Source organism: Salvelinus alpinus, chromosome 12, assembly GCF_045679555.1.
Source record: "Salvelinus alpinus chromosome 12, SLU_Salpinus.1, whole genome shotgun sequence".
Lineage (NCBI taxonomy): Eukaryota > Metazoa > Chordata > Actinopteri > Salmoniformes > Salmonidae > Salvelinus > Salvelinus alpinus.
Window position 1 is genome coordinate 25,530,126 of NC_092097.1, and position 14,503 is coordinate 25,544,628.

General features: G+C 42.6%; 1 protein-coding gene across 3 annotated transcripts in view; it reads left to right on the plus strand.

The window, feature by feature from the left end:
* sox13 (SRY-box transcription factor 13) overlaps positions 1-14,503 on the plus strand; it is a 72,117-nt gene that overhangs the window by 38,815 nt on the left and 18,799 nt on the right. For 2 of the 3 annotated variants that reach the window (XM_071335499.1, XM_071335500.1), the window contains exons 5-9: positions 4,416-4,588; positions 5,116-5,184; positions 5,293-5,407; positions 7,858-7,931; positions 13,236-13,398. In XM_071335499.1, the coding sequence (XP_071191600.1) occupies positions 4,416-4,588; positions 5,116-5,184; positions 5,293-5,407; positions 7,858-7,931; positions 13,236-13,398 (594 nt within the window). The remainder of the gene's footprint in view (positions 1-4,415; positions 4,589-5,115; positions 5,185-5,292; positions 5,408-7,857; positions 7,932-13,235; positions 13,399-14,503) is intronic. The other variant, XM_071335501.1, reaches the window with a different exon arrangement.

Sequence of the window (14,503 nt, forward strand, 5' to 3'; positions counted from 1 at the left end):
TGACCCCTTTACTGCTAATCCCTGATCCCTCATCTATACTGCTCACCACTGACTGGCCCATCAGTGCTCTGTCTTACCTGTCTCTCTCCATCTGTCTGTCAGTCTCTGCCTGCCTGTCTCTATATCGAATGGTCTCTATGTATAATCCTGTTTGTACTCATCTCTCTCTCTCTCTAACCACAGTTTTCATGCGTGTAAACTCAAATCAAATCAAATCAAATTTTATTAGTCACATACACATGGTTAGCAGATGTTAATGCGAGTGTAGCGAAATGCTTGTGTTTCTAGTTCCGACAATGCAGTAATAACAACAAGTAATCTAACCTAACAATTCCACAACTACTACCTTATACACACAAGTGTAAAGGGATAAAGAATATGTACATAAAGATATATGAATGAGATATATGAATGAGTGATGGTACAGAACGGCATAGGCAAGATGCAGTAGATGGTATAGAGTACGGTATATACATATGAGATGAGTACTGTAGGGTATGTAAACATAAAGTGGCATAGTTTAAAGTGGCTAGTGGTACATGTATTACATAAAGATGGCAAGATGCAGTAGATGATATAGAGTACAGTATATACATATACAGTGGGGAGAACAAATATTTGATACACTGCCGATTTTGCAGGTTTTCCTACTTACAAAGCATGTAGAGGTCTGTAATTTTTATCATAGGTACACTTCAACTGTGAGAGACGGAATCTAAAACAAAAATCCAGAAAATCACATTGTATGATTTTTAAGTAATTAATTAGCATTTTATTGCATGACATAAGTATTTGATCACCTACCAACCAGTAAGAATTCCGGCTCTCACAGACCTGTTAGTTTTTCTTTAAGAAGCTCTCCTGTTCTCCACTCATTACCTGTATTAACTGCACCTGTTTGAACTCGTTACCTGTATAAAAAACACCTGTCCACACACTCAATCAAACAGACTCCAACCTCTCCACAATGGCCAAGACCAGAGAGCTGTATAAGGACATCAGGGATAAATTGTAGACCTGTACAAGGCTGGGATGGGCTACAGGACAATAGGCAAGCAGCTTGGTGAGAAGGCAACAACTGTTGGCACAATTATTAGAAAATGGAAGAAGTTCAAGATGACGGTCAATCACCCTCGGTCTGGGGCTCCATGCAAGATCTCACCTCGTGGGGCATCAATGATCATGAGGAAGGTGAGTTATCAGCCCAGAACTACACGGCAGGACCTGGTCAATGACCTGAAGAGAGCTGGGACCACAGTCTCAAAGAAAACCATTAGTAACACACTACACCGTCATGGATTAAAATCCTGCAGCGCACGCAAGGTCCCCCTGCTCAAGCCAGCGCATGTCCAGGCCCGTCTGAAGTTTGCCAATGACCATCTGGATGATCCAGAGGAGGAATGGGAGCAGGTCATGTGGTCTGATGAGACAAAAATAGAGCTTTTTGGTCTAAACTCCACTCGCCGTGTTTGGAGGAAGAAGAAGGATGAGTACAACCCCAAGAACACCATCCCAACCGTGAAGCATGGAGGTGGAAACATCATTCTTTGGGGATGCTTTTCTGCAAAGGGTACAGGATGACTGCACCGTATTGAGGGGAGGATGGATGGGGCCATGTATCGCGAGATCTTGGCCAGCAACCTCCTTCCCTCAGTAAGAGCATTGAAGATGGGTCGTGGCTGGGTCTTCCAGCATGACAACGACCCGAAACACACAGCCAGGGCAACTAAGGAGTGGCGCCGTAAGAAGCATCTCAAGGTCCTGGAGTGGCCTAGCCAGTCTCCAGACCTGAACCCAATAGAAAATCTTTGGAGGGAGCTGAAAGTCCGTATAGCCCCGCGACAGCCCCGAAACCTGAAGGATCTGGAGAAGATCTGTATGGAGGAGTGGGCCAAAATCCCTGCTGCAGTGTGTGCAAACCTGGTCAAGAACTACAGGGAACGTATGATCTCTGTAATTGCAAACAAAGGTTTCTGTACCAAATATTAAGATCTGCTTTTCTGATGTAAACATTATATTAAGTGGCATTGTTTAAAGTGGCTAGTGGTACATTTTTACATAATTTCCATCAATTCCCATTTTTAAAGTGGCTGGAGTTGAGTCAGTATGTTGGCAGCGGCCGCTAAATGTTAGTGGTGGCTGTTTAACAGTCTGATGGCCTTGAGATAGAAGCTGTTTTTCAGTCTCTCGGTCCCTGCTTTGATGCACCTGTACTGACCTCGCCTTCTGGATGATAGCGGGGTGAACAGGCAGTGGCTTGGGTGGTTGTTGTCCTTGATGATCTTTATGGCCTTCCTGTGACATCGGGTGGTGTAGGTGTCCTGGAGGGCAGGTAGTTTGCCCCCGGTGATGCGTTCTGCAGACCTCACTACCCTCTGGAGAGCCTTACGGTTGTGGGCGGAGCAGTTGCCGTACCAGGCGGTGATACAGCCCGACAGGATGCTCTCGATTGTGCATCTGTAGAAGTTTGTGAGTGCTTTTGGTGACAAGCCGAATTTCTTCAGCCTCCTGAGGTTGAAGAGGCGCTGCTGCGCCTTCTTCACAACGCTGTCTGTGTGGGTGGACCAATTCAGTTTGTCCGTGATGTGTACACCGAGGAACTTAAAACTTTCCACCTTCTCCACTACTGACCCGTCGATGTGGATAGGGGGGTGCTCCCTCTGCTGTTTCCTGAAGTCCACAATCATCTGTTTTGTTGACGTTGAGTGTGAGGTTATTTTCCTGACACCACACTCCGAGGGCCCTCACCTCCTCCCTGTAGGCCGTCTCGTCGTTGTTGGTAATCAAGCCTACCACTGTAGTGTCATCCGCAAACTTGATGATTGAGTTGGAGGCGTGCATGGCCACGCAGTCGTGGGTGAACAGGGAGTACAAGAGAGGGCTCAGAACGCACCCTTGTGGGGCCCCAGTGTTGAGGATCAGCGGGGTGGAGATGTTGTTACCTACCCTCACCACCTGGGGGCGGCCCGTCAGGAAGTCCAGGACCCAGTTGCACAGGGCGGGGTCGAGACCCAGGGTCTCGAGCTTGATGACGAGTTTGGAGGGTACTATGGTGTTAAATGCTGAGCTGTAATCGATGAACAGCATTCTCACATAGGTATTCCTCTTGTCCAGATGGGTTAGGGCAGTGTGCAGTGTGGTTGCGATTGCGTCGTCTGTGGACCTATTGGGTCGGTAAGCAAATTGGAGTGGGTCTAGGGTGTCCGGTAGGGTGGAGGTGATATGGTCCTTGACTAGTCTCTCAAAGCACTTCATGATGACGGAAGTGAGTGCTACGGGGCGGTAGTCGTTTAGCTCAGTTACCTTAGCTTTCTTGGGAACAGGAACAATGGTGGCCCTCTTGAAGCATGTGGGAACAGCAGACTGGGATAAGGATTGATTGAATATGTCCGTAAACACACCAGCCAGCTGGTCTGCGCATGCTCTGAGGACGCGGCTGGGAATGCCGTCTGGGCCTGCAGCCTTGCGAGGGTTAACACGTTTAAATGTTTTACTCACCTCGGCTGCAGTGAAGGAGAGCCCGCAGGTTTTGGTAGCGGGCCATGTCAGTGGCACTGTATTGTCCTCAAAGCGGGCAAAAAAGTTATTTAGCCTGTCTGGGAGCAAGACATCCTGGTCCGCGACGGGGCTGGTTTTCTTTTTGTAATCCGTGATAGACTGTAGACCCTGCCACATACCTCTTGTGTCTGAGCTGTTGAATTGCGACTCTATTTTGTCTCTGTACTGGGACTTAGCCTGTTTGATTGCCTTGCGGAGAGAATAGCTACACTGTTTGTATTCGGTCATGTTTCCGGTCACCTTGCCCTGGTTAAAAGCAGTGGTTCGCGCTTTCAGTTTCACGCGAATGCTGCCGTCAATCCACGGTTTCTGGTTTGGGAATGTTTTAATCGTTGCTGTGGGTACGACATCGTCAATGCACTTCCTAATGAACTCGCTCACCGAATCAGCATATTCGTCCATGTTGTTGTTGGACGCAATGCGGAACATATTCCAATCCGCGTGATCGAAGCAGTCTTGAAGCGTGGAATCAGATTGGTCGGACCAGCGTTGAACAGACCTGAGCGCGGGAGCTTGTTGTTTTAGTTTCTGTTTGTAGGCTGGAATCAACAAAATGGAGTCGTGGTCAGCTTTTCTGAAAGGAAACTCATGCCATATAAAAAAAATCACGACAAGTGTGATGGAACCAGAAAGTGGCAGTACAATTTTATAAATGTGGACAGACAATTTGTTCGTTATGTTGTGTGGTCCTTCCAATTCGATTTGGAAAAGCATGGGCAGTTTAGGCTACAGGATGGTGATGAGCTTGATGCTCCTTTCCAATAAAATCTAGGGTCTTAATTTGTATGCTAGTGACATGATCAGTGCTTAGCTGCCAATTAACAAATAAAAATGATCTTGCGCTCTTGCTCTTTCAGGCACTCCAGAGTCTCTGGCAGAGAAGGAGCTGCAGTTGTTGTTGATGATCAACCAGCTGAGTGGTCTGAGGGAGCAGCTGCTGGGAGCCCACTCTGAGCAGAGGAACATGGCCGCCTTGCTGTTGGAGAAACAACAGCAGCAGATGGAGCTGGCCAGACAGCAGCAGGAACAGGTGATCCTGACCTCTGACCCCTAATACGCACACTTTTCTATTTTTTTATTAACCTTTATTTAACTAGGCAAGTCAGTTAAGAAGAATTCTTATTTACAATGATGGCCTACCCCGGCCAAACCCTGACGATGCTGGACCAATTGTGCGCAGCCCTATGGGACTCCCAGTCACGGCCGGATGTGATACAGCCTGGATTCAAACCAGGGACTATAAGGATGCCTCTTGCACTGAGATGCAGTGCATTAGACCGCTATGCCACTTGGGAGGCCACTGACCCCTAACCTGGGTTTACCTCGTCTTACCTGAGTGTACCTGGGCTAGACTATATGTTTTTAATGGGCATGTTCCTCCACCCAGGCGTTGCTGATTCATGCCATATCTTAAAATGCCTGGATAGGTATTTTGTAACTAATCATATGTTATAGTAATCTGTCAGTCGATGACAGTCTGACGTGGCACCCAACTATTGGTTAAAGCATGCAACATCTGAGCAGAGGAAGAGAACAACTGTGTGTGGTTTATTTCAGATCGCCAAACAGCAGCAGCAGCTGATCCAGCAGCAGCACAAAATCAACCTGCTTCAGCAGCAGATCCAGGTGAGTCCTTTATAAATTACATGCTATTTTTATAATATCATTTTGAAGTAACTTTGGGGTAACTCTGGGTGTGACTGACCTTGTGCCCTCTGTCTGACCTGGTCATAGCAGGTGAACATGCCCTACGTGATGATCCCAGCCTTCCACCCCAACAACCAGCAACTACCTGTCACCTCCGACACACAGATGACCATGCCTCTGCAGCCAATCCCCTGCAAGCCAGGTGAGTCACACCCCGCCCCCAACCTCTCTTAGTAAATCCCCTGACAGCTAAGTGAGTCACATCCCGCCCCAAACCTCATTTAGACAATCCCCTATAAACCAGGGGGGGTCTAATCCGGCCCGTGGGTGGTTTAAGTAAAACAATTATATATATATATATATTGCCTTCAGAAAGTATTCCCACCCCTTGACTTTTTCTACATTTTGTTGTGTTATAGCCTAAATTTAAAATTGATTAAATTGAGATTTGTTGTCACTGGTCTACCCCATAATGTCAAAGTGGAATTTTGTTTTTCAAATTTTTTATAAAAAAAAAATGACATGAAAAGCTGAAATGTCTTGAGTCAATAAGTATTGAACCCCTTTGTTGTGGCAGGCCTAAATAAGTTCATGAGTAAAAATGTGCTTAACAAGTCACATAAGTTACATGGACTCACTCTGTGTGCAATAATAGTGTTTAACATGATTTTTGAACAACTACCTCATCTCTGTACCCCACACATACAATTATCTGTAACGTCCCTCAGTCGAGCAGTGCATTTCAAACACAGATTCAACCACAAAGACCAGGGTGGTTTTCCAATGCCTCATAAAAACAAGAAGCAGACCATTGAATATTCCTTTGAGCATGGTGAAGTTATTAATTACACTTTAGATGTAATTAGTTAATGGAAGTGATTGGAGAAAACTGAGGATGGATCAACAACATTGTAGTTACTCCACAATACTAACCTAATTGACAGAGTGCAAAAAAGATAGCCTGTACATAAAAAATGATTCCTGTTTGCAACAAGGCACTAAGGTTATACTGAAGGGAAAAAAACATGACTGAGTACCACTCTTCATATTTTCAAGCACGGTGGTGTCTGCATCATGTTATGGATATGCTTGTCATCAGCAAGGACTGGGGAGTTTTTCAGGATAAAAATAAACAAAATCGAGCTAAGCACAGGCAAAGTCCTAATGGAAAACTTGGTCCAGTCTGCTTTCCAACAGACACTGGGAGACAAATTCACCTTTCAGCAGGATAATAACCTAAAACACAGATCTACATTAGAGTTGATTGGCAAGACAACATTGAATATTCCTAAATGGCCCAGTTACAGTTTTGACTTAAATCTGGTTGGAAAATCTTTTGCAAGACTTAAATGTCTGTTTAGCAATGATCAACAACCAACTTAACAGAGCTTTAAGAATAAAAAATAAAAAAGTTATATATTTTTTATTTTACCTTTATTTAACTAGGCAAGTCAGTTAAAAACAAATTTTTATTTACAATGATGGCCTACCCCGGCCAAACCCTCCCCTAACCCGGACGACGCTGGGCCAATTGTGCACCACCCTATGGGACTCCCGGTCACGGCCGGTTGTGATACAGCCCGGGATCCAACCAGGGTGTGTAGTGATGCCTCTAGCACTGAGATGCAGTGCCTTAGACCGCTGTGCCACACAGGAGCCTCCTTATATTAAATATTGCACAACCCACAAAGACTCAAAGCTGTAAACGTTGCCGAAGGTGTTTTTAAAATGTAATTACTCTGGGGTGAATACTTATCAAATTAAGATATTAGTTTTAGGTTAGATATAATTTTTTAAATAATTATTCTTCCACTTTGACATTAGAGTATTTTGTGTAGATTGTTGACAAAAAAATGACAATTCAATCAATTTTAATACCACTTTGTAACATAACAAAATGTGTAAGGCACTGTATATATATGTCTTTATTTACTTTTTGGGAGGGGACTAACTCAATGTGCTTTAAAATGTCTAAAACCAATTTGAAACTGTGTAGAAATGACAATGGACCTTCTTTCATACAGTTTCTTGACTGTAAAGCTAGGGAGCATCAGAAATGAATATCTTTTCAGTGTGGTCCTCCGGACCTCGTTGAAGACCGAATGCAGTCCCCCGGGCAAAATGAGTTTGACACCTTGGGCTAGACTGAAGCAGATAGAATTCCACAGACCATGTCCCCAATGCAATGCTTTCCAAAAAGGAGGGTTGGTTGGGGCCCATTGGTGGGATGTGACATGGCTTAGATTACTCAGTGGTTCATCATAAACACTCAATCCTCTCATACACTATGAAATCAAATAAGTAACGAGATGACATCAAGTGATCGCTGTGGACTTTTAATGTATTGTAAATGTCAATCGGAACCCCCCCCCCTCAAAAAAACATTGTCAATTTGGCTCCTCTGTTTTGTTTGTCTTGTTGCTATGTACTGTGTAAATTGATTGAGCAACGAACAGACGTCCATTTCATATGGTATTGTGGTCAGTAACCTTCTCAGTCAAACCCCCTTTTCCCTGTTCTTGCCCTTCAATGTGTTGTGCAGTCAGATGGTAGTACAGATAATGTTTTCTAAATGTTGTTGGGATGTTATTGATTTTGTTCCCTTCCGATAGTGATTGTGAAGCTTTCATCTCCCCCTGTTTTATTTAACAGTGGACTATCCCATGCATCTACTGCAGAACCTTCACTCCGCCCCTATGAAAAGGCCCAGTGGTACCTTCCGACAGGTAGTGATTTTCATCCATATTATACTGGACATATACCTATACTATAGTATACCCTTATTATACTATATTACATACTGGTCCTTTGTAACTCAGTTGATAGAGCATGGCGCTTGTAACGCCAGAGTAGTGTGTTCGATTCCCGGGACCACCCATACGTAAAATGAATGCACACATGACTGTAAGTCCCTTTGGATAAAAGCGTCTGTTAAATATTATTATCACTATACACTATACTGTACACATTACACTACATACTATACTGTACACATTACACTACATACTATACTGTACATATTACACGACACTGTATACTATACTGTACATATCACACAACACTGTATACTAAACTGTATACTGTACACATTACACTACACTGTATACTGTACACATTACACAACACTGTATACTATACTGTACAGTGTATACTATACTGTGCATATTACACTACACTGTATACTATACTGTACACATTACACTACACTGTATACTATACTGTACACTGTATACTATACATTACACTACACGGTACACTATACTGTACACATTACACTACTGTACACATTACATTACGTTGTATACTATACTGTACACATTACACTACATTGTATAGTATACTGTACACCAGCCTTTCTTAAAGTATGGGTCTTTGTGTCGCGGACCTGTTAATGGTGGGTCGCGACGTGTCAGCGTAAATTGATAATTATTTAATTAATTACTGGAATTGATTTGGCCAAGTACACCTGCGCTCTCTGTTCAGTGTGCTCTCTGCTTAACAGCAGTCTCTGCTGAGTTTGGCAGCTTTGCGAGTGTGAGAGGGAGATGCCCGTGTGCTTCGTGGTTTACCAGATCTTTTTTCTGCAGTTTTCTTGAAGATCACTCCGCGACACACACGACACAGCGCTGTCGTTCAAGCCACTGACTTGTTATTCCCACTTGCCATCACCCACCGCTGTCATGAAATGGACTCGTGCTAGCCTCCGTTCTGACTGAGCTCAAGTGTCATGAAACGCATATACAGCGATGAGTTTCTCTCTCTTTCATACAAACTTATATTGTTGTCATTTTATAACAGGTGATGATACACATAAATAAGGGACTACTACAGTAACTAACTCTCATAGTAGTAGATGTGAGTTTCTCTTTCAAACAATCCCCTGGTCTTGTACACAGCTAATAGCTAACATTCGCCAAAGCAAGCAAGCTACTGATGAAGATGAAAAATGATCAGGCCTACTGTACATCTTACTGTTTAAATTATTGTTGAAAAAAAAATAGTCTGGGTTGGAACTGTTTCTGTTAATACAATAATAATTGTTATTCTTAACTGGAATAAACTGTTTGAAGCAAGATAAGTTTTGAGGGAAACACAAACACACAGTTCTGGGTTGCTCATGTACAGCAGGAAGTGGTCTCCTGTCTGACTGAGAAAGCAGTAGATGTTCTGGTCCAGTTTGGCACCACATACCTATGTGAGTCAGGGTTCTCAACTCTGACATACTTGTAAAACAAGTACAGAAACAGTTTCAAGGCTGACCATGACCTCAGTGGAGCACTGTCAAAAATAGAGCCCAGAATAGACATGCTCTCATTAGGACTGTGTGTGTGTTTTCTGGTCTACATCTGTGTGATGTTATCAATCAGTAATTCTAGTTCAGAATATAAAAGATGTATTGTGTTTTAACAGCAACAGTTCCAACCTAGACTTTCTTTCAACAATCATTTCTACAGTAAGATGTACAGTAGGCCTGATCATTTTTCATCTGTACTGTTACTTAGGGTTGCACTATCAAAAAGCCTGTGTGTGTGTTCTGTTATTCATCTGTGTGATGTGATCAATCAGTTTATTCCAGTTCAGAATGAAAATGATTTATTGTATTTTAAAAGCAACAGTTCCAACCTAGACAGATATGTAAGAGTGTTTTTAATGGGGGAAATAAACATGAGTAGATATTTAGTTTTTGTCTATATTGCATTTGTTTTAGGCATAAGGGCAATGAAATGTACCGATTATTTATGTATAGTTGCATATTTTCCTAAGCTTGGGTCCCAGGAAAACACAGAATTTCTAATATGGGTCCCAGTCTGAACACTATATCCCGCTGCACACTATACTATATACTATGCACTACACTGTACACTATACTATACACCATACTATACACTACGCTATACAATAAACTGGGTGGTTCAAGCCCTGAATGCTGATTGGCTGACAGCCGTGGTATATCACGGGTATGACAAAAAATGTATTGTTACTGCTCTAATTAAGTTGGTAACCAGTTCATAATAGCAATAAGGCACCTTGTGGCTGGCACTACAAATTGACAACAGACTTTCAGCACGCTTTCAGCACGCTTATAGGAATTCATCAAGCACAGCACAAATTACAGATTGGCTGAGAGAAATTGATGATATAAAGATTGGTGGGGCTGTTTTGTTAGACTTCAGTGCGACTTGACTTGACATCATCGATCAGTCTGTTGCTGGAAAAACGTATGTGTTATCCCCTGCTATATTGTGGTTAAAGAGTTACCTGTCTAATAGAACACAGAGGGTGTTCTTTAATGGAAGCCTCTCCAACAAAATCCAGGTAGAATCAGGAATTCTCCAGGGCAGCTGTCTAGGCCCCTTTTAAAAATCTTTACTAACGGCTTTGGCACATTGGCTTAGAGTAAAGCCAGTGTGTCTATGTATGCGGATGACTCAACACTATACACGTCAGCTGCCACAGCGACTGAAATGACTGCAACACTTAACAAAGAGCTGCAGTTAGTTTCAGAATGGGTGGCAAGGAATAAGTTCAAAAACTAAAAGCATTGAATTTGGGACAAATCGTTCAGTAAACCTCACCTAAATCTTGTAATGAATAATGTGGAAATTGTGCAAGTTGAGGAGACTAAACTGCTTTGCGTAACACTTGATTGTAAACTGTCATGGTCAAAACATATTGATACAACAGTAGCTAGGATGGGGAGAAGTTTGTCCATAATAAGGTGCTGCTCTGAATTCTTAAGTGCTATCAACAAGGCAGGTCCTACAAGCCCTAGTTTTGTCGCACCTGGACTACTGTTCAATCGTGTGGTTAGGTGCCACAAAGAGGGACTTAAGACAATTGCAATTGGCTCAGAACAGCTGGCCCTTGGATGTACACAGAGAGCTAACATTAATAATATGCATGTCAATCTCTCCTGGCTCAAAGTGGAGAAGAGATTGACTTCATCACTACTTGTATTTGTGAGAGGTATTGACATGTTGAATGCACCGAGCTGTCTGTTTGAACTAATGGCGCACAGCTCGGACACCCATGCATACCCCAAAAGACATGCCACCAGAGGTCTCTTCACAGTCCCAAAGTCCAGAACAGACTATGGGAGGAGCACAGTACTACATAGAGCCATGACAACATTAGATTTAAGAAACGGATAAAAATACACCTTATGGAACAGCGGGGACTGTGAAGCAACACAAACATAGGCACAGACCCATGCATACAAACACACGATAACATACGCACTATACACACACGTACACATGGATTTTGTGTTGTAGATATGTGATAGTAGAGTAGGGGCCTGAGGGCACACACTTAATGTGTTGTGAATGTATTGTAATGTTTTTAAAATGTATAACGGCCTTCATTTCACTGGCCCCCTGGAAGAAGGCAGCAGCTAATGGGGATCCATAATGAATACAAATACTGCACACCTGATTCAAATCATCAACTCATCATCAGGCTTTGATGATTTGACTCAGGTGTGTAGTGCTAGGGCAAAAAAAGTGTGCACCCCTTTGGGTCCCCAGGACCAGGATTGAGAACCACTGCACTATACTATATACTATACACTACACTATACTCAAGCAATAAGGCACGAGGAGGTGTGGTATATGGCCAATATACCACGGCTAAGGACTGTTATTATGCACGACGCAACGTAGAGTGCCTGGATACAGCCCTTAGCTGTGGTATATTGGCCATATACCACAAACCCCGAAGTGTCTTATTGCTATTATAAAAAGGTTACCAATGTAATTAACAGTAAAAATAAATGTTATGTCATACCCGTGGTATACGGTCTGATATACCACAGCCAATCAGCATTCAGGGCTCAAACCACCCAGTTTATAATATACTATACACTATACCAGGGTTATTTGACTCTTACCCTATGAGATCCGGAGCCTGCTGGTTTTCTGTTCTACCAGATAATTAATTGCACCCACCTGGTGTCCCAGGTCTAAATCAGTCCATGATTAGAGGGGAACAATGAAAAAACGCAGTGGAACTGGCTATACTATACACTATACTAAATACTATACACTATACTTCACAGTAACACCTGTGTCCAGATTCAAGCTTTCGTTTGCACCTGTTCGTTTGCCGAGGAAATAAAATAGAAAAGGAAAGCAAATGATGTTAATGTTTCTATAAAGACAGTTCCATGTCTTTCTTTTCTGTATTTTATTCCCCTCCTGAAAATAAGCTGCAAATATTGCACAGGTGCAAGCCTTATTTTAGCATGGATTTACTTGTATTTTTGTGCGAATGTCATGTTAGTGGCTGAATCCTGTACTATGTATGGCCCTAAAGGGTTCATCATACTGTAGTCCAAAACGTGTATGCGTACACACAGCAGTGTTCTAGAATATTGGACCGTTGGCTTTCATACTTTTCGAATTCTCAACTCAGCTCAAGCAATTTCTCCAACTGTCATCACATTCAAATGAATAGAGGACTCGTACCGGGAGACGGGTTGGAAATTGTGGCGGCCCTGTGGCCGAACTAATACGTCTCAGCTTCCGTGGACTATGATTTATGCTTAAGAAGCTAGCTCTGTTAAGACTACAGATACAGGCTAGAACTCTTTGAAAACACTGTCAAAACAATGCACTCCAAATTAACAATGGATGTTTCTGGTACACTAAACCCCATTCACAATTGTGTGCACAATGCATGCTCTTTCTGCACAGTTGGTTCTCAAGTGGAAAAGGGCATCACATAAATAACTAAACAAAAGAATCAGGACAGAGAGAAAGAACAGGCAACAGAAATATTTGATTAAAGAAACACTACAGAGGTGTGAGATGCCATATCTGTCATGCATAACCCTAACACATACACCTCATACCTCGGTGTGTGTTTGTTATATTGACATGGATGGGAACTGTACGTTGTATGTGTTTTTTAAATAATTACTCAGTGTATAAATATAAGCAGTGTAGTGTATTGTCTTTGTGTGTTTCTGTGTTTCTGTGTTGTGCTGACACACCCCTGATGGTCTAGTATTTTGTATCTTTTCCCCTTAGGAAGCCAGCCAGCCTCTGAACCTGACCTCCAAGCCCAAGGGGATGGACATTGGGAACATCCCCAGCCCGCAGGCCTTTGAGCTGGGCACGTTGACACTGCAGGGGGGGTACAGACCCAGAGACAACCATAGAGACAGCCCCTCACGACCTGCACTTAACCTGGGTCAGTCTGCACACACACATTAATGCTACACACACACAACACCTACATACTAGAGGTCGACCGATAATGATTTTTCAACACAGATACTGATTATTGGAGGACCAAAAAAAGCCGATACCAAGTAATCGGAAGATTTTTTTTTTTAATGTATTTATTTGTAATAATGACAATTACAACAATACTGAATGAACACTTTTATTTTAACCTAATATAATACATCAATAAAATCAATTTAGCCTCAAATAAATAATGAAACCTGTTTAATTTGGTTTAAATAATGCAAAAACAAAGTCTTGTAGAAGAAAGTAAAAGTGCAATATGTGCCATGTAAAAAAGATAACGTTTAAGTTCCTTGCTCAGAACATGAGAACATATGAAAGCTGGTGGTTCCTTTTAAAATGAGTCTTCAATATTCCCAGGTAAGAAGTTTTAGGTTGGAGTTATTATAGGAATTATAGGACTATTTCTGTCTATACCATTTGTATTTAATATACCTTTGACTATTGGATGTTCTTATAGGCACTATAGTATTGCCAGTGTAACAGTATAGCTTCCGTCCCTTTCCTCGCCCCTACCTGGGCTCGAACCAGGGACACATTGACAACAGCCACCCTCGAAGCATCGTTACACATCACTCCACAAAAGCCGCGACCCTTGCAAGGGGAACAACTACTTCAAGGCCTCAGAGCGAGTGACGTCACCGATTGAAACGCTATTAGCGCGCACCCCGCTAACTAGCTAGCCATTTCACATCGGTTACACCAGCCTAATCTCGGGAGTTGATAGGCTTGAAGTCATAAACAACTCAATGCTTGAAGCACAGCGAAGAGCTGCTGGCAAATGCAGGAAAGTGCTGTTTGATCGAATGCTTACGAGCCTGCTGCTGCCTACCACCGCTCAGTCAGACTGCTCTATCAAATATCAAATCATAGACTTAATTATAACATAATAACACAGAAATACGAGCCTTAGGTCATTAATATGGTCGCATCTGGAAACTATCATTTCGAAAACAAAACGTTTATTCTTTCAGTGAAATACGGAACCGTTCCGTATTTATCTAACGGGTGGCAACCCTAAGTCTAAATATTTCTGTTACATTGCA